The sequence below is a fragment of the Phytophthora cinnamomi genome (genome assembly GCF_018691715.1).
Source record: "Phytophthora cinnamomi strain GKB4 chromosome Unknown Contig128, whole genome shotgun sequence".
NCBI lineage: Eukaryota > Oomycota > Peronosporomycetes > Peronosporales > Peronosporaceae > Phytophthora > Phytophthora cinnamomi.
In genome coordinates, this window is record NW_027151061.1 from 422,797 (window position 1) to 442,889 (window position 20,093).

At 54.9% G+C, this 20,093-nt stretch overlaps 2 protein-coding genes across 4 annotated transcripts; both read left to right on the forward strand.

The window, feature by feature from the left end:
* Positions 1-14,145: 14,145 nt before the first annotated feature.
* Positions 14,146-17,569, forward strand: IUM83_15552 (putative E3 ubiquitin-protein ligase MARCH6 (membrane-associated RING finger protein 6); the record flags this gene model as incomplete). Of its 2 annotated transcripts, XM_067940374.1 has the most annotated exons (2): positions 14,146-14,492; positions 14,566-17,569. In XM_067940374.1, the coding sequence occupies 2 exons, from the start codon at positions 14,146-14,148 to the stop codon at positions 17,567-17,569; spliced, it is 3,351 nt and encodes a 1,116-aa protein (XP_067780108.1). The 2 variants fall into 2 exon arrangements, with proteins under 2 accessions (XP_067780108.1, XP_067780107.1); XM_067940375.1 differs by lacking the exon at positions 14,146-14,492 and having other exon boundaries at positions 16,559-17,569.
* Positions 17,570-18,048: 479 nt separating this feature from the next.
* IUM83_15553 (putative deoxyribodipyrimidine photolyase) lies at positions 18,049-19,810 on the forward strand (the record flags this gene model as incomplete). 2 transcript variants are annotated; one of them, XM_067940377.1, is made up of 2 exons in its annotated part: positions 18,049-18,546; positions 18,647-19,810. In XM_067940377.1, the coding sequence occupies 2 exons, from the start codon at positions 18,049-18,051 to the stop codon at positions 19,808-19,810; spliced, it is 1,662 nt and encodes a 553-aa protein (XP_067780110.1). The 2 variants fall into 2 exon arrangements, with proteins under 2 accessions (XP_067780110.1, XP_067780109.1); XM_067940376.1 differs by having other exon boundaries at positions 18,049-18,460; positions 18,522-19,810.
* Between the last annotated feature and the right edge of the window lie 283 nt (positions 19,811-20,093).

Sequence of the window (20,093 nt, forward strand, 5' to 3'; positions counted from 1 at the left end):
GCAAGGCCGTCACGGCGACTGGTGCTGTGACCCCGAGATCGCCCAACAGCTTGTGGGCCGCCTTCGCCGAACGCTGGAACACGGAGGGCGGCGATGTGTTCGTGCGGAAGCTGGAGGTGCGTGCTGTAACGCATGCGCGGCTGTCGGTGGGAGCTCTGGCACGCGAAATCTGTAGTCTGTCTTGGGAGGCTGATCGTCGTTGCGGTTACGTTCACTTTCTCGGGGATTGTCGATCGTGTCGCCCCCATGTACAGCGACCCGGTACCGCCGAGTGGTTGGAATACCTCGAGGGTATACCGTACTCCGAATCCGAGTGCAGTGTTATGGGAGTTGCCGCTGATTCAAGGGTTGCCCCATACACCGCCACGCAGTCCGGCATGTCAACAAGGAGAACCGCGCGTGGCTCCCGACTATCCGGCATCGGCCTCAGCCAACGCACAAGATGTTGGCGATGCGCAGGAACAGCTCCGTCGCGGCGTCAGGACCCCGACGACCAGGTTGAGCATCGAGGCCATCGTCGTGTCGAAGAAGGTTATTGCGACGTGTCGACCGCCGTGGAGGCGGCATCTGTAGTGGGCCTACTTTGGCTCACTACTTTAGCTTACACGTCGCGCTACGTGTATGAGGAAGCGTAGGAGTTTATTAATAATTTGAATTAATTATACTTGAGTCCACAAGTATAATATAAATCAAATAAAACACCAAGTAGCTATTTAAGGTAAAATGAGAACTGTATTGCTTGTAAATTGATCTTCCTCTAAAATCTGCTAAAAACTGTTTATCATCTATGAAAGGGTTGACAGCGGCTGGCTGTCAGAGCCCCGCTAATATGCATGTGTCTGATTGGTAGAAAGATGCTGCTTTCTACCAATAGGATCTTTGGGTATGTGTGGACCACTCATTGTGGTGGCCCACTTCAATGTATCCATTGGTGTGTTTTACACCAAGGTGAGGAAGTATCCAAAACTTTTTAACAGATAACCTATCTGTTAAATTCACAAGTGGCTTGTAGCCACTTGTACGTGTAACCCCGTGACACCATCCCCCCTTAAGGTTTGACGCGCGGGGTCTCCGCACGTCAATCTTCGGAATTGACCATTCGTCAATTCTCCGCGTTAGGAGAAGAAATCCGCGCTCATTCAACGATGAGCGCGCCTCCGAAGAAGACCTCGAAGTCGGTGGGGAGTCATCTCTCCATCGACGACTACTTCGAACGCCAGAAGGCGAAGTACGGCGACGTCGTCGACTTCGACGACGACGATGAAGACATGGAGGGCGAGGAGGACTCGCCCTCAAAGCGTAAAGACTCAGTGTCGAGCGAGTCGCTCGACCCTCACGCCAAGAACGTTCGCCCGCGTGAAGGGGACGAATCGGACGCTTCGAGTTCGAAGCGTTCGCGTACTGAGAGCGATACCCCAGTCGCTTTCGCTGGGGCTCTCAGTACTCCGCGCGCTGCTGCTGCAGTGCGTGATGTCAAAGCTCAAGGCTCTCCGCGCGCTGCACCTGCAGCGCGCGATCCATGGATGCCGTCCGCGTCCGAGATCGCGGACCGGTATGGGAACTCGGTACCTCCGAATGAGGTGCCGCTGTACGTATGCAGCGCCATCAAAGATGACGCTGTCGCTGCCGAGCTGCAGTTTGATGCGGAAACGCATCAAAGGCGCGATTACTACATCGGACTCTTTCATGAGCTCCGATGGTTTCAAAGCAAGAAGACCTCTTCTCGCAGCAAAGTGCCCGAATGGCAGGCACTTTGTCAAAGCTGGAACGCCTTTGTTGAAAACTTCAACAAGAGGCCGAGTGCTTACCGTGATCGGATTAAGCAAGCGCGTGATCGCTTCGAGACGTACTCGAAGCGTGGAAAGTTGGAGCAACTCCACGTTGCTGCGGAGGAGGCGAATGTGCCGTGCGCTGTGCCCGAGGGCTTTCAGTGCACGAAGTGCTTCCCAGGCGCGGTCCGCTTGAGCGACCGCGACCTGAACGGGCACACGTCGTTCCGTGTGCCCGAGAGTCTCAAAGAGCTCCGTGCTAAGTTCTTAGCACGTGAGGGTTCGGGCGCTAGCGATGATCGCAGCGCTCGTATTACTTCTGCTGCACCAGCGCGTACTGCTCTTCGTACGCCCTCACCATTTCCGGAACGTCCTCCAGCAAGACGTTCCGCGGCTCCCATGTATCTCGATGGGGAGGAAATCCTCTCCAACGAATACGAAAAGAGCCCCTTGAGGGTTCGTTTTCGGGATACTATGGTCAACAATCCGCTCAACAATCCAGCGGGTTGAGCCGCGGGCGTCACGGATCGGCGGTGGCGGGGGTGGGAACACGCCCCGGGTATGATCAGCCCCGAGCTGATCAGTATGCGCCTCTCCACGACCGGGTGACCGCCGTGGAGCGTCTGCAGGGCGCTGAGTTCGCCGCTCTGAAACAGGAGCTGGCGAACCAGAAGGCCCAAGTCGCGGCGGTCTCGCAGACCGCCTCGAATATCCAGGTCGAGCTGGGGACCCAGATGAAGGGATTGCTCCAGCGCGTCCGCGCGCTGGAGGAGAGGCTCGTCGCCGAGGCCAAGTCCTCCGCTTCTGCCTCGGCTCCTGCCGAGGCTTCGGGTCAGCCGAGCTAGATGGCTCGTGCTGCAGGTATGGCTTCAGCCGTCCGACGTAAAAGGACGGATGGAGGCGCATGCTAGACGGTATGTCTAGCGTGTATGCGTTGCCGTGCCGTGCCAACACAGTGGACGGCCCGATGAAGCGCGGAGCAAGCAAGCTTGCTCCGAAATCCGAAACTGCATGTCTAGGCAGGTTTTGTGTTGCTAACAAAACTAATGAACCAACTTTAAATTCATTTGTGTTGCCTCTGCCCGCATTGTCTGCGTTCAACTTCTGTTGATCAATAGAAGCTGCCATTGTGTCTTGGACAAACCGAATTACGGCTTGTCTTTTGGTGATGAAACTGATTGCATCCGAGCTGAAGTCATTCAGCTCGCTCTCCGCTAGAGGCCCGGCCTCTGCGTGGTTCTTCGCGGTGTCTGCGCCCTGCGCAGACCCGTGGTCTTTGTCCTTGTTATTGGGGGAGTCTGCGCCCTGCGCAGACTCATGTGGTTTGTTCATTGTTGCAACTGACACTGTGCAAGTGTCAGCGGTTTTCTGCGGCTGCTGTATTGCAGTCGTAGATCCTCCCCCACTTAAAGTGGGAGCCATCACTCCGAGTAAACTCGGTAGACGTGGATGCCGCATGGCATTCACGTAGAACGGTGTATGCCCGGTCGAGGCATGCACCGAGTTGTTGATGGCAAACTCTGCCATCGATAAGCACTCGCTCCAGTATTGGAACGAGTGAGCGTAGCTCTTCAAAATGTCGACGAGCACGCGATTCACGCGCTCGGTTTGACCGTCCGTCTGCGGATGATCCGCAGTCGACATGGAAAGCTGGCTCCCAAGAAGTGTAAACACTTCTTGCCACAGGTGCGCTGTGAAGCGCGGGTCTCTGTCCGACACGATTCGACGACAACGCGGATCGCGTTGTCGTCGACTGCATTGTAAAGCAGTAGTCCGTCGTGCACACGAAAGCGGCGTGCACGCGCTCGAAGGTGCTTGGGCAGCTTCTGACGGGACTTGTCAGAAGGCGCTGTGCCATAGGCCAGCAAGATCTTCGCGTCCGCGTCGTGCGCGTACGCGGCCTTCACATCATCCAACAGGGACGATGTGGGTTTGCTTGAACGCATGACGTCAATAGCATTGACGTCAACAGCTTCTGCATAGTCCGGCCGACGTGATAACGCGTCGGCCACTACATTCAATCTTCCGGGTTTGTATTCGACCCGGAAGTTATACTCCGCAAAGAATGAGAGCCATCTCGCCATTCTTTGTGATATGTGTGGCGACTTCACTGCGGTGCGCAGTGATGCATGGTCGGTGTAGACCACAAATGGTCTACTTCCAAGCAAATACACTCCGAACTTTGCGAGTGCGTACTTCATGGCAAGGAGTTCCTTGTCATGCACCGGATAGTTGCGCTCAGCTGGCTTCAGCTGACGCGATTGGTAGTAGACGACACGACCACGGCCCTCGTGATCGTGCTGCATCAACGCACATCCGATCGCGAAGTCGAATGTGTCACATACGACGTGAAATGGACGAACTTGGTCAGCCACTGCCAAGATCGGCGCCTCAGTCAAGCCCCGCCTGACTGCATCGAATGCCTTTTGGCAATCGATTGTCCAATTCGACACAGCTTCCTTCTTAAGAAGCTGTGACAGCGGGCGAATCTCGCCCGCGTAATCCTCCACATACTTGCACAAGTACGTGGCCAAGCCAAGGAACTGCCTCAGTTCCTTGACACTTGAAGGCGTTGGCCATTCATTAATCACTCTGACCTTTTCCGGGTCAGAGCGAACACCATTTTTCCCTACGAGACACCCGAGGACGGGTATCTCGCTCGCCCCGAAGATACACTTCTTCAGGTTCGCGTAGAGCTTATGCTTTCGCATAAGCTCGAGTAGCTTCCGGAGATGCACCCTGTGCATCTCTACGTCGGTCTTCCCGTCCACAGCCCGGCTGTGGATGAACACATCATCGAAGTAGCTCGGCGCGAAGTCGCGCACCGAGCGCAACAAGTGCGTCACGCACCTGTTGAAACTCGCAGGGGCATTTTTAAGTCCCTGCGGTATTACCAGCCATTCCCAGAGCATGCCGCTTGGCGTGCTCACTGCCGTGAGAGGGATATCGCTCTCACGCATTAGGATTTGATAGAATCCATCTCGCAAGTTGAGAGCACTGTAAACGGTGCTCCCGGCCATCGAATCGGTGATAACATCTTTTCGCGGTATCGGCGTCTGCGCAGGTACCGTCGCATCGTCCAGCTTGTTGTAGGCATGAACGATGCGCCATCCGCCCTGTGGCTTTTTGACACAGAACGTCGGAGCACTGTGCGGGGACTTTGATTCCCGCACTTGTCCTGCTTTACGACGACTTTCAAAGAAGTCGTCGATCGCTTTCACTTGCTCTCGCGGCAGTGGCCACTGCCGCGTGACACAGTACTTCGTGCCCGGCACGAGATGAATCTCGTGCTGAATGCCCTTATCCTGCGGAAGCTCCGCAGGAATCTCTTCCGGGAGTACGTCTTTGTACTCCCTCAACAATTCGTAATAGGGACTCGACCTTAACGGGTGCCAACCTTGTTCCTCGAAGCGCTCTCGCTTCGTCTTCGCACTGAGAGTGTCTTCACTCTCAGTGGTACTTCCCATGAAGAGCTGCCTCAGCTCTTCGCTCTCGCTCTCCGTTCTTTCGCTGTTCGAAAGAACGCACACCTGCTCGATGCGTCCATCGTGCAAGTCGCGCGTGAAGCGCTTCCAGCTCATAGCTGGAAGCGAAGTCAACTCCGACGCCGTCGTCGGAGGACTAGCGAGTTCCATCTCACGATACTGGAATCCAATATCGGTGCGCGTCAAGACGCTAAGCGTCTTGACATTCGGCGTCACCGCCGCAGTCTGCCCAGCAGACTGCTCTTGTTGCGTCTCGGTCCCGGACCGAGACTTGCGCAGCGTTTTCCGCTTGCGCCGTCTTCCTGTTGTGCGGAGCCCGGCTCCGCACAGTTGTTCTTCTGGTCCAAGCCCGGCCGTGGACATTTGTTCGCCGGCGGACCCTGTCCGCGGGCGCGCGGTATCAAGCCCGGCTTGACCGCATTTTCCTTCGTGCAGCCCGGCTGCACGGTAATGTGTCCCTTCGCCGGCAGACCCTGTCTGCGGGCGCGCGATATCAAGCCCGGCTTGATCGCATGGCGCTTCGTCGTGCAGCCCGGCTGCACGATAGCATGCAAATTGCGTCAGTGCGGTACGTTTGCAACCGTCCGCACTGTTTGCAGCGTCAACTCCCGGAGTTGACACGCCTTCGCCACCTCGACGCCATTCATTGGCGGAGCCCCTCATGACCGAGGGTGCGTCGGCTCTCGGAGCCGACACGTCGTCGTCGACCTGACCGCTTCGGGTCAGGGACTGTCCCTTACACGCTTGAACGTGGGGGTTGGTTCCCGGAACCAACACATCTTTTTCTTCCGACGTCGGCAGCATTGCCGACGTGGGTCTCGCTTGTGTGCGCCCTCGCGCACTTCTTGGGCACTCCGGGACATCAGCATTAAGCGCTGTCTTGACTGGTGAGCCGCGCGCACCTGCTGGTGCGTGCGCTGCGGTAACAGGGCCATCGCTCTCTGTTCCGCTGTCGCGTCCGAAGCGCACGAGCGCGCGCTTCTTCCAGTCTATTACCGGATCATGCCGTGCAAGCCACGGCATGCCCATTACCACGTCGAACTTATCGTCCAGGTCCAGGACGATAAAGTGTTCGACAAACACTCGTTGTTTGTACGAGTAGCGCACGTTCACGATGCGCTTCTCGGTCTTTACGATGGCACCTGTTGCCAGTCGTACCTCCAGAAGACTTCGAGGTACATTTACTTCCTCGAAGTCAAATTTCGACAGGCTTCGTAGTCGAACAAAGTTGTTCGACGCGCCTGAATCTACCAAAGCTCGAAGAGAGTCACTCGCTCTCTTCGAGTAAACCTTCAAGATGACTAGGCTCGGCCTGTCATCTTGTTTATTGCAGTGAGAGCTGGTCTCACTGGGGGCTGCAGTCCTCAGTGTCGCGTGCCCGATGTCGGCACGCGCGACTGCATTACCAGTAGGGCGCCCCGCGCCTACTGGATGTTCGCGTTTTTTGTTGGTCCGCGGCGATGCCTAGCATCACCACGACGGCCACCTCCAGGGGGCATGGGAGCTGTGCACTCCCGTGCAAAGTGACCGATCCTTCCGCAACAGAAGCATCGCACATTATTTCCGTGCTGCTGGTGACCAGCAGCCGTTGCATTCGAGAGGTCCATTGGTTCCGGACCTCCCGTGCTCACTACCGGGCGCAGTTGCGGCCTCGGCACGTTCACATGCAGTTTAGCCTGCCGCAGGCTAAACTCTTCTTGCATGGCAAGAGTGATTGCAGCTTCGAGAATACTCGGGTACTCTCGGAAGAGATAGGTCTTCACGGGCCCATCTCTAAGTCCTTTCATGAACGTGACGACCTTGGTCGCCTCGTCAATCGGGTTAGTCACGATATTTGATACCAAGTACCGTGCACGCTGCGCGTAAGCATGGACGTCATGCTTACCCTGCTGTAGGTCGAGGAATTCCGTCCTCGACCGGAATTCATTTTGCGGGGGCTCAAACGCTTGTTTGAGCTCCTCTTCGAATATCTCGTACGTGCTAAAGCACGTAGGATCTGAGAGTCGGCGTCCGTACGCCCAACTCCTTGCGCGTCCGCCAAGGCAGGACATGGCGAACACAACCTTTGACAACGGGTCAACGATACGTCGAGCCGCAATGGCTGTGTCGAGTTCGACAAGCCATCGGAGGAGAGGCTCGCCCTCTCTTCCTACATAATTGCTCACGCTCAATTTTAATGATTGAGCACGCGGTGTCGTCCCCGACGACGCCGTCGCTGAGGAAGCAGCATCGCGCTGCTCCTTCATGATGAACCCCAGAGCAACACCATGTTGTTCTGTCGGCGATAGCGTACGCAGCATCGTGGCTATCGCCGCCTCCCCAATGACTGTTGACAGTCGTTGGAGGGCCTCCCACTCTGGATCCGACAGGTGGGGGCAGTCCGCGCGTGCAACATGCGTTGCGAGCGTATTGGAGCTCTCCATGGGCACCTCCGTGCTCATGTGGTTCTCGGCTCCGCGTTCGTACACCGCGTACGAACGTCACGTAGTCGGTCGTTGGACGGACTACAAAGTGCTACCAGGTGTAGTAGGCCTACTTTGGCTCACTACTTTAGCTTACACGTCGCGCTACGTGTATGAGGAAGCGTAGGAGTTTATTAATAATTTGAATTAATTATACTTGAGTCCACAAGTATAATATAAATCAAATAAAACACCAAGTAGCTATTTAAGGTAAAATGAGAACTGTATTGCTTGTAAATTGATCTTCCTCTAAAATCTGCCAAAAACTGTTTATCATCTATGAAAGGGTTGACAGCGGCTGGCTGTCAGAGCCCCGCTAACATGCATGACTCTGATTGGTAGAAAGATGCTGCTTTCTACCAATAGGATCTTTGGGTATGTGTGGACCACTCATTGTGGTGGTCCACTTCAATGTATCCATTGGTGTGTCTTACACCAAGGTGAGGAAGTATCCAAAACTTTTTAACAGATAACATATCTGTTAAATTCACAAGTGGCTGCAAGCCACTTGTGCGTGTAACCCCGTTACAGCATCTGAGCTAGTGGGGAAGCGTCGAAGGATGGGAGAGGACCTTATTACTCGCGCAGACGGCCCAGGCGCTTGAGGTAGTGGTTGCGGTTACGGTTGGCTTTCTTTTGTTTTGCTAGTTCTTGGCGCTGCTTAACAAACAGCGCACCGCACGCGAACCCTTGTTCTGGTGGCGTTTCATCTTTCCCTGCATCGCAACACGTTTCTTGCATTTGGGCCAAGTCTTGGTGCAGTGTGTCATTTTCTCAACTGAGCCTTACAAAAATAAAACAATTTATCAGACATTTTTATAATATTCTAATGGTAGAAGCCCTGCGCGATGGATAAATTTTGGATCAAACCTCTTCTAGAACTTAGATTATACACTATACATTATACAGTAGTCTAATTTATCGAATAAATAGTTGATCCAAAAGTTGACCTGTCCCGCGGTTGAGCCAACAAAACGTCTCCTGCTGGGTCCGGCGCGAATGTGAGTGCGGTCAGCAAATCTTTCGCAAGGAAACTACTGCTGAGGCGAAGAGTGTGAATGCGGGCATGCGGATCGGTATCCAAGGAATTACTAAGTACAAGGTCAGGACGGACGAGCGCGCCGTAGTTAAGTTGACCCTCGGCTCGGAGCTCGCCTACAAGCTTGAGGTCTGGATAATACCCCATCATGCGGGGGTGGACGTCATTGCTGGGACAGATTTCATGGTCTTTGTGGTGTCAGGCTGGACTTTTTTCCGGTCGGCGATGAAGAATCCCGATAAAGTAGTGGCACCGCTGATTCAGACGCAAAGGGGATCCCAACAAACGAACCTACATACCGCGACGCCCATCGCAAGCGCTGGAGGTAGCCTCGGGCGAGACTGTCGAGTTCAAGTTGCCGCGTAACCGGCCAGATAAAGCTACTCATGATATCTGGACTCGGTGAACTAAGGATTTGATACCGACAATTGTGCAGAAAAAGCCAGACCGCTGACTTTGAACGCAGAAGGCCAAGAACACTGCTCACCCACCCAGCGTATTTGGGCTTGCGAGAGAACCGCACCCGGGTGCAGTCTCCTCTATCAGTAGGCTAAACTACATAATATTTAACTCCAGTGAACTACTCTGGGCAACAATGCCTGAGAGCGCAGCTTGAAACGCGATAGGAGACAACAGGGACATGACATAACACAACTGCTGGTCCTTAATCTTCACACTCCCACTTCGTGTTGCTTACTCCTTTGTGTCAATTTGTGCTTGACGGGCGACTCTGCTCATTGTCTGGCACCGACAACACGTGTTTCATTGTGTAACAATTAATAAACTTTCCCAGTGTCCGCGCAGCGTTCGCGATATCCGGACGCGAGCAACAAACCAAATATTGCAATGAGCCCACAATAATTCGGTAATCAACATCTGGATCAATGTTCACACAAATAAACTCCTTATCCAGAATACCCGAAACGGGACTTGCCCTTGACTTGCGGCGTCGCCACCGCCTTACACTTTGCTATCTTAAAACGCTCGAGCAGCTGGTCCACATTACCGCGCTGTGAGATCGACATCGTCTTGTCAGGAACGTACTTGATTTCCATCGATAACATGTAACGGGCTTAGGGCCGTTACTGGCTTACATAAGCGCGTAGGAAGTAGACAGGAAATATGACTCTGAGATTAAGTGTTGAGACGTTCGCAGCACTCGAGACCGTCCCAACCATTAAACCTATACTGGGTTCTGATTGGCCACCGCGCACTCGCGGTGACACACGTGTGACAGTAGCCTATTACGCCACTCCCAACGCAAGATTGCAATACACATGTGTCTCAAATCTGGAAAGAACTTGACAGCGTGGCGAGGACTTGCGGATGTCGGGATCTGAATCGGCGAGGACAAAAGCAGCAGTGGTACCAGCATCCGTACAGAATAGAATGTATCTCTGGCAGGACCACAAGTTGAGGTCGATTGGACAGAAGTCGAAACATGACGAATAGCTCGTCGTTCTGGAGCACGATGAGTGAAGGCCTGACGAAAGCTACCAACACGTAGCCAATATTCTGACTTCGGCAGCGTTGGTCATCATGGTTTCAACAATCGCGCGCTGTCCCTTAACTTGTGGTTCCGTTACTTGCTCACCGAATGCACCAACGTCGAACGCGACAATCCTACTCAAGACGGCTTCTAGTTAAACTTGAGTTGCTCCTACACTAAACGGATTCTCTTGATGAGCAGCGATCAAGTTTTTTTTTTCGCGTCCGATGATGTCTGCTGTCGTATTTGATACAATCTCCACGTTGTTGAGGTCTTGTCGGTGGTTTTATCTTCGCATAGCGTGCCGGGAATATGTGCGTGTACGATCGTCGAGGGTCTGAGGAATCTGGGGTCGGCTCGTATAGCTTGTGGATCAAATTCCAAACGGCTGTAAATCTGTTTTGACTGGCATGTACTACAGCACGAGGAATTCCGTAACCGTCAACCGTGACCTCATCGCTTGTCGTCAAAGTAATATTGTTTTGCTCAGTATCAGTGTATCAACTCGTATCTCGTTGCTATTAAGCCATGGGGACGCGTGTTACCGCAGGCAGCGCAGGTCCATACTCCGGGCGTCCACGAAGCTCTTGGTCACCCCACGAATTCGCCGAGCTCTGTCTCGGAGTTCTTCGCCCATCGGTGAATTCGTACGACCTTGAGCGACCGATCGCGGAGTCGCGACACCGCATTCAGTCTCAGCCACATCAACATAATCATTGTCTGATTCAAAGTCAGATTTGTGGAAGGGGTTAGATAAATTGCTCACATCCGAGTAATCATCGGTGTCGGCTCGACGACGTGACGTGATCGACATGCGACCCTGCCTGGCATTGTAGAGCTTGGCGGCCGATGCCTCGGAGATGGCGGCACGCCTGGCGTTGCGATCGTCATGGTGGCTCCGACGCTCACCTCAGCGATCATCCATGTCGCCTCGGCTATCGTCGCGCCTTCTGGACTCGATTTGGCGACCTCCCTCACACGCAGGCTTGCGCGAATTGCTGCCCCGGTCTCTGCTCCGACGGTCGGCGGCCATCATCCCGTTGATGACCTCTTCAACTTTGACGATGTTGTCGACTTGCTGCGGAATCAGCTGTTGGAATCGTCGCACGTGTCGAGGAAGCACTTGACGTACCTCGCGCTGATGGTTCCACCCGCTTCAAACTTAATTTCGCTGAGCGGGCTAAGTCATTTAGGTGCACCAGGTAGTCGCATGTATGTTCGTCCTCGTGTGTAGCGTCGGTCTTCGGCGGTCTGGTCGTACTCAAGACCGCGTAGGTCCGATAACACCGCGCAAAACCCAAGGAACACTGGGCTCGATAACCGCCACACGCCCAATGGAGACGACAACATTGATCCAAACGGATGATCTTTGTTAATATAGGACATACAGATTCTACAAAGTGCGGTTTCTCAACGGGACCAATACCGCGACGGAACGCGATCGTTGCCGTCCGTATTGGTGGCAACACACCTGACTTTTTACGTTAATTTGTGGCGCATCTGGCACAGCAACTTCTGCACGAGCTGGAGAGCAAGTATTTGAGCCTGAAGAGCGACATATCGGTTGGGGCGAGCGAGCATCAGGCGCTGGTAGCTGACAAAAAGGCGGTTCGTACGACTGCGCCGAGGGATCTCTGTACCGCACTTTGATGCTTGCTCTGGTATTAGTACATAGTGAAACGCGAGCCTCGCTAGGATACCGATCTTTCGCGAATGTTGTGCAGATATACCCCGAAAGATCCAATTGTTATGTAACGGGGTTACACGAAGGTTACCCGATGGCTACAGAGTGTGGGACACACAGGAGTTGTGGGGTCCACATCTTAACCTAAATCGGTAGGGACATCAGTAGGTGGCTTTATATCCAATGGATATGCAAGAGACTAGGACTCACTATGCTAGATAGTGAGCGTCATACATTTACACCAAGACAAAGAGAAATACATTCAGTTTGGGATTTACACTTAAGGGTCTTGTGTTGACTCTTGGAGTCCGTAAGGTGTACTGACCCGTACGTCATTCTGGTTTTAGAACGACCGCTATCCCTAGCTAAGACTCGGTGAGTCTAACCACTCTTCCTCTGACGCAAAGCTACGGCAGCCTCGCTGCACGTTATGCCCGGAATGTACCAGTTAACCTCCGCAGCAAAGAAGGGAGGGTAAAGTACACTTGATAATTATAGAGTGGTCGTCTCTTTCCGAGCAATCACTGTATAGTCTGATTGAACATTTTGTTAAAGTTAGATTACGTAGAGGAGAAAAAATCTCTCATCGCCCTAACTGTAGTGAGCATCTTTCGGATAGTTGTGTCTTTCCGGATATGTCTCGCGAGTGGTAGCCGTCGAGAACAGTTTGAATCAGTTTGGTCCCTTCTTCATTCGTCACCATCTGGTCCAGCGATCCTCCGTCGTCTTAGCGCAGAGTGAACCACACTTCTGTTCGCTACTGAAGTGGTACCGTGGTCGTTGGCTTGGTAAGCAGGGTTCGGTAGTAGACCCCAGAATAGAAGCGTTAGTAGTGCTATATCGCTACTAATTAGTAGTACTATGCTACAGTACTGGTGGTTCGGCTGATTAGTAGTGCTAATTGAATAGTAGAGAGAAAAAATGCTATTAGTAGTACTAGTTAGCACTACTATAGTTCCCCAAGCTTCAACGCGTGTGAGATCTTCGAAGGGCGCGAAAATTTGTGACTTCGCGACCTCCCCCACTCGCTCCGTCGCTTATTTCTCGTTTTGCGGCTCAAGCAACACACCCATGGAGTGCGTTAAGATTGACTGTCATTGGAGTGAGATAACGGAGACATCTTCTTGCTCTGTTTGCAGCGGTCAGATACATCACTTGTGCAGCAATGAGCTCTGCACGAAGACAGATGTCGACCTCTCAAAACGGTAACAGTGCTGTGGAGATATCTTCGCGTATGATCTGTTTCCCCTAGCACTTTCTGAATGCAGATTCTGCAGTCGCTTGCGTGTGAGCAGATTCTTCGATACTGGCAGTGATTCCCAGGAGCTCACACCAAGCAGCATATCCGGTATCTCGTGTTCAAGCGACGCCACCGTGATAGATCTCGCACAACGAGACGTTGGGAAAGAAGAAGCATTGACGGGTGGCATTCCGAATCACATCGTTCATAAGCTGCCTAAGAAAAGGACTGACTCGGTTTGGAATGTGATACACCGCTTAGAGAAGACTACCACCTATGGGGCAAGACGTTCGCACATATTTGCCTGCTGTGTGCGAGGACGAATACATGACAAGAGTCGCCATGCCGTGGAAGATAGTATAGCGGATGCGACTCTCAATGCAAAGACAGACGCACTGCTGGATGAGTGGTTCAGCTATCGAGTGGAGTGGGCTGAAGTGGCCAAAAGGCAGTATCCAAGCAAAGACGAATATGACCGGGTGCTATCCGAGCTGAGTGTGTGAGACAGGAAGCGGAACGTCCGTAGTATCACTACTAACCCAAAATTATCACTACTACCGAACCCTGTTGGTAAGTCGCTCCTGGAACGCCTTCACGTATGCCTTTCACTTCTAGAAGTACTTTAGTTTTACACCTAAGTACGTAGTTACCTCATCAGTACGCTCGAATCATTGGCAAAACACGCGAAATTCATGATTTATCCCGTTTCGTTTTCGCCGGCCGGCAACCGACGACCGACGCTCACCCAATGGCTTCACTCCATCCTCGACCGTATTCGGTACCGGTAGGTACAATATTTGTCGGTCGCCGGCCGGTCCATCTTTTCGCCCCCAACCCCAGCGGCGCCTTGTCGTTTCCGCACTCAGTCGCCTTCCAAGCTTCCGCGCCCAGGAGCTCCGCTCAGCTGCAGCCCAGCTCCAGCTCCGCAGCCCCAAGCCAGGCCGGCCAGTCCGTGACCAACACTCCTTCCCTCCCTCATGGTGGACCTGCGACCCGTCGCGGAGGCCGCGCCGCCCTCGCCGCCCCTGACGCCGCCGCCCGCCGCGTTCGTCGACGGTGTCGACGAGGAGGACGAGGCCGAGTGCCGCGTGTGCCGCGGCGAGGCCGAGCCGGGCCGCCGCCTGTTCGCGCCCTGCAAGTGCAGCGGCAGCATCCGCTTCACGCACTCGGACTGCCTGGAGCAGTGGCTGGAGCACTCGGGCAAGAGCTTCTGCGAGCTGTGCGGCCACGAGTTCACGTTCACGCCGCTGTACGACGCCGACGCGCCCGACGTGCTGCCCTGGACGGAGCTGCTGGCCACGGGGATGCGCGTGGTGCTGCTCAAGTGGCTCCCCCTTCGCGCTGCGCGCGGCGCTCGTGCTCGTGCTGTGGCTGGCCGTGGCGCCCTGGTGCACGAGCTGGCTCTACCGCATGTGGCTGCTGCGCGCGTCCGCCATGGTGAACGTCAACTTCTCGGAGCGCTTCGACGCGCCGCACATCGTGGCCGACATCTTCTCGGGCGTGATCCTCATCGTGTGCATCGTCTTCTCCTTCCTGGCGCTCATGTCCTTCGCAGACTTCCTGCGTTTCCACCTGGACCACATCGAGGAGGAGATGGTGGCGGAGGAGGAGGCGCCGCACCGCCAACACCATCACCATCACCACCACCACCGTCACCAGCCCGTGCGCCGCGCGCAGTTCGGGGAGGGCAACCACCCGGACGAAGCGGCGAACCTGGACGACCAGGACGCGGAGCCGAGACTGCGCCCGATGCTCGACGGCCCCAGGAGACTCGGCAACTTGGACGAGAACGCGGACTCGGACGACGACTCCTCGGACGAGGAGTGGGTCAACCAGCTGAACCGTGACGAGCCTTTTGCGGACGCCTTCATCCAGCACCAAGAGTTTGGAGTGCCACTTGTTGAAGATGCCGATCCTGTGCCGGAGCCCCAGCATGAGCTGCGTCAGCGACGCCCGTTGCGAGATGCACCAGAGATCGCGGAGGAGCGTGGACGGAATGCTGCTGCAGCCGCGCCGAGAGCCGCGCGGAACCGCGTGGATCCACCCCCGCCCAACATGAACCAGCGCGAGTGGGAGGATGACTTCGAGCACATGGAGATCAACATCGCCATGGACGAGCTGCTGGGCCTGCGTGGAGACTTCATGGTGTTGTTCCGCAACGTGTCGTGGCTTCTCGCGTTCAACGGCGCCTACCTGGGTTTGTTCGCGTTCATCCCGTACACGCTTGGTAGCACCTTGCTGTCTGCTGGAGCCAGGATTGTTGCATCACTCCCGGTTGCCTCATCGGCGTTCGCTTCGCTGGGCGCGCTTAATTTGGCTACTGACCAGGAGCTGTCACTCGGTGCCTTTCTTGTGAAAACGTTGTTGCAGTCGGTCGAAACGGCGAAGCAAAATGGCGACTGCTTGCAGCTGGTCGATCTGTGCACTTGCGTGATGGGCTACTTGTCGATCTGCTTGACGATCGTGCTCTGGAGGTTTATGGTGAGGACGGCTTCTTCGTACATCCACCGACCGCTCATGGATGGCCTACTCTGGGCTTTACGCTGCCTGACGGCGATTGTGAAGGTGTCGACGCTGCTGCTGCTGAAGATGGTGATCCTGCCCATTATCCTGGGTCTGTGCATCGACTTCGCATCGCTTCACTTGTTTATGGTGACCGCGCAGGACCGCATCGCGTTCTGCATGGAGAACATGATCTGTGCTTTAATGGTGCACTGGGTTCTGGGCATTACCTTCATGCTTTGCGTGACGGTGTCTGTCTTGCAAATGCGAGAAGTTGCCCACCCGGATATTCTAGCCAAGGTGATTCGGCCACAGGAAGATCACCCGGACCTGCTGCGCACGCTGCTAAGTGAGAGGTGCATGAAGCACGCCCGTCGCATGATTCTGTCACTTGCGATCTATGCGGCGCTGCTGCTTGTGCTGGTACACGCACCTGTGCGTATTGCTACCGCGGTTGCACCTTCGTTTTTCCCGCTGACCCTGCGCTTCCAACACTTCAGCCCAGAAATCCAAGTACCGCTGGAGCTGCTTGTTGTCCACCTTGTGGTCCTCAGCGTCCTGGAGCATGCGAAGAACGATATCGGGAAGTTCCAACACCTCGCGATTGTGTTTGCAAGTGAGAGGCTGGGTTTGACGGAGTTCCTTCTACCACAGACTGAGCTGGAGGTTGTTGTGAATGGCCACCACAAGTCAAAGGTAGTGGTGCTGCCGCCACCCCCTCTCCACTTTCACCCTCGCGCGCAGCTTCCACCTGAGGAGCTACGGGTGGATGGTCACCGTTACCTGCCGTGGCCTGAGGAGGGTTTGGACGACCCACAGCCTGTCGAATACCCGCTACTCCCAAGGGAGAGGCCGTCTCATCTTCTGGTACGACTCGCTGGACTAGCCTTGTTTAGCTGGGCGGTCTGCATCGTGGTGATCGGAACGTTCTTGTTCGGATCGCTGTTTATCGGCCGTATGTGCATGGCTCCGTTTGAGCGTGTGTCTGGTATCAGTCATGACCCACTCGTGATGGCGGCTGGAGTTCAAATTGTCTGGTACTTCGTAAACGGCGTTCACGCACTAAACATCTTGTTGCTCCCGGAAGACCGAGTGGATCCGACCCTGGTGCAGCGCGGATACTCTGTCCGTAACATGACGCCAGCGAACGCGGTGGTCTGTGTCCTGGGGTGGGCATTCGTGTGCCCGTTCTTGCTGGGGCAGCTGATGTCTTCTTGTGTCGCAAGTGCGAAGGCTTCTTCATTGGAAAGCTTCCTGATGGGCTACTTGATGTTCAATCTGTTTGCGTGGCTGGTTTGCTGTTTCCGAGCGAAGCGCAACAACAGACGCCGCAACCAGCGACAAGCAGCCCTAGAAGAGCTGGAGGCTGACGAGGATGGATTCCTGGATGTCGAAGAGGACGACGAACTCTTTGAAGACGACCTGAATGATGACGAACTGGAAGAAGAAGAGCGACTACTGCAAGAGGAGGGTGTTGCTGCTGCTGCCGATGCGGAGCCGGTGGGCTTCATTGCATGTTTCCGCAAGGCGTATCGTCAACTCCAGTTTAATGTGACTGTACACGAGAACGAGGCTGTTCGGCTTCGACGAGACAACATTCGCGAGAAGTGTTTCGACGTGGCCTTCTTCCAGGAGAACGTGCTGCAGCCCATCGCGGTGTTCCTGCTTGGAATGCTTGTGGTGCCGTGGCTGTTATCCTCGGTAGTCTTGCTGGTCTTTTCGTCGGAGAAGGCAAACTTTGAGAAGACTGCGTTCGCGATGTGCGCGTTTTGGGTCGGCACGGTCTTCGTGCTGGTGCGCTCGCACTCGCATGTGAGTCGATGGCTGTCAAATCTGAGCGAGTCGATCCGTAACGAGCGCTATTTGATCGGCCGGCAGCTGCAAGACATGGCGCGGTAAATGGACCAAGTGGACTTCAAGCACAAGAGACGATACCAAACGGCAGCGTAGTGATTCAGCGGCGTGAGCCTACGAAGTGCTGACCTCCGTTCCATCCAGGCGGCGATATAATTGCGCCCGTGTACCTTGCGAGCCCAAGAGATGCCTGGTGAGCGTTTTCCAAGCAGCCACAATGCCAAGCCGCTCGACTCTTCTGCTGCGTCTTCGTCTCGTGCGAACCTCGTTGCGTGTATTGATTGACATTAGATTAGGATGAGGCGACCTCATGTGGATAATAACAACTCTCTTGTTTTTCAGTCAACCAGCTCCTCCCTCCTGGACAAGAAGCTCCAGGCCAGCCCAGACTCAAGGCCAGAGGTCTGTTTTTGTAGTAGAAAACCATATGAAGCCTACTCCATAGGTTGGATTCGACCGTGTTCGGTGAGGTCGGCTCCCAAGTCGGCCGCGGTTGTCATTCCTGGTCATCCCATCGGACTACAATGGTCAACATGCGCTGTACGCTGGAGAAGCTCAAGCTGCCCACTGGTCTGCATAGCGAGCGCATCCAGTGGCTGTACGAGGGCGCCAAGGCGCGTTCGACCGATGACAGCTACCTGCTCTACTGGATGCAGACGTCCGTGCGCACCAAGCACAACTACGCGCTCGAGTACGCGGTGGCCGCCGCCAACAAGTTGAAGCTGCCTCTGCACGTGGTGTACCTGTTCCCGGATCGCTCCGTGGTGCCGCCGCTGCAGCCGGACGCAGACGACGAGTGGAAGGGCGAGGCTGTGCAGGATGCCAACGCCCACGGGTTCGTCACGGAGCGCCACGCGCTGTTTGCGCTCGAAGGACTGGCCGACGCCCGCCAGCGCCTGGCAGATCGAGGCCTGAGCTTCGACGTCTTCCACCACCGTCACAAAGGAGAGGAACGCCTTACGCGCAGCGAAACTACTCGAGTTCTGTGCACGCAAAGCTGCTCTGGTGGTGACGGACCGTCCGTACTTGCGCCCGTGGCGTGCGGCGCTGGACAAGCTGGTGTCTACAGTAGAGAGTGAAGGAGATATCGGTGATTCCAGTGCTGGCTTCGGCGTCGTTCAGGTCGAAGGTGACGTTGTGGTTCCTGCTGATGTTGTCACGGACAAGGAAGAGTACGCGGCTAGAACGATTCGTCCCAGGATCACCAAGCACCTGGAGAGATACGTCGTTCCGCTGCAGAGCGTGAGTCTGGAGCAAGAGTACCAAACGGAAGGGAAGTCGTTGTTGGCTGTTCTTGGGACTCCGAAGCAGCTGAAGCCGCTGGATTTAACGAGCTCCGAGGCTGTTGCCAACACGCTAGAGCTGCTGGATATCGATCGCAGTGTCAAGGGCGTGAGCTGGCACTTCAAAGGAGGCGAAGCTGCTGCTTCGGTATGCGCTAAGAAGTTCCTCACCCCGGATAAACTAGCTAACTACGCCACTGAGCGCAACGAGCCCAGCCTGGATGCTGGCAGCGACTTGAGTCTCTACCTGCGCTTCGGCCATATCTGCGTCGTGCGTGTTGTGCTGGCAGCAAACAAACTCAAGGGCGTCTCGCGAGCTAAAGAAGGATTGGCGTCGTTCCTCGAGGAGCTTATCGTGCGTCGTGAGTTGTCGGTCAATTTAGTTGCCTACAACCAACAGAACTATGACTCGATGCGCTGCCTTCCCAGCTACGCGCAGATCACCCTGCAAGAGCACGCTGACGACAAGCGCGACCAGTTGTACTCTCGTGATAAGCTCGAGTCGTTCCAAACCGGGGACAGGTTTTGGAACGCTGCGCAACGGGAGCTTGTGGTCACGGGCAAGATGCACGGCTACATGCGCATGTACTGGGGCAAGAAGCTACTTGAGTGGACTTCCACTCCCGAGCAAGGATTCAACGCTGCTTTGGTTCTCAACAACAAGTACGCATTGGATGCACCCGACCCGAATTCGTACGCCGGAGTGGCTTGGACGTTTGGAAAGCACGACCAAGGCTGGAAGGAGCGCCCCATTTTTGGAAAAGTGCGCTACATGAACGAGGCCGGCCTCAAGCGCAAGTTCCGCATGGATGCCTACGTGCTCAAGGTTGGTCGACTCGCGGCCAAGGCGAAGAAGGGGTCTGCAGAGGAAGAACCAACTGCGCTAGAAGAGGAAGTGGAACCTGTCAAGCGTGGACGTAAGAATGCTGGCAGCACGAGGTCCGCTGAAAGCGATGTTGCTGGAAAAGGCACTCCCGCCAAGAAGAAGACGAAGAAGATGTAGGACGCGGCAGGGTTCGGCGATCATAATAATATCTTGAGAACTTGCCTGGGAAGAGCGTGCAGTATTTTTACCGGGTCGAACGATCCCAATTGCTTAAGATGTAAAGCAGGCGTCATTTTCACAAAAACTGGGATCGCCATGGAAGTCCACGGACAATCAGGTCGCCCACAGCTCACGATCATCACCAACCTCTCTCAGCAGCAAGCCAAGTTCAAGAGCATTCATGCTGCAGTACATCCCCACAATAGCACCACTTTAAAAACTCGCACTCTCTCTTCGGTCT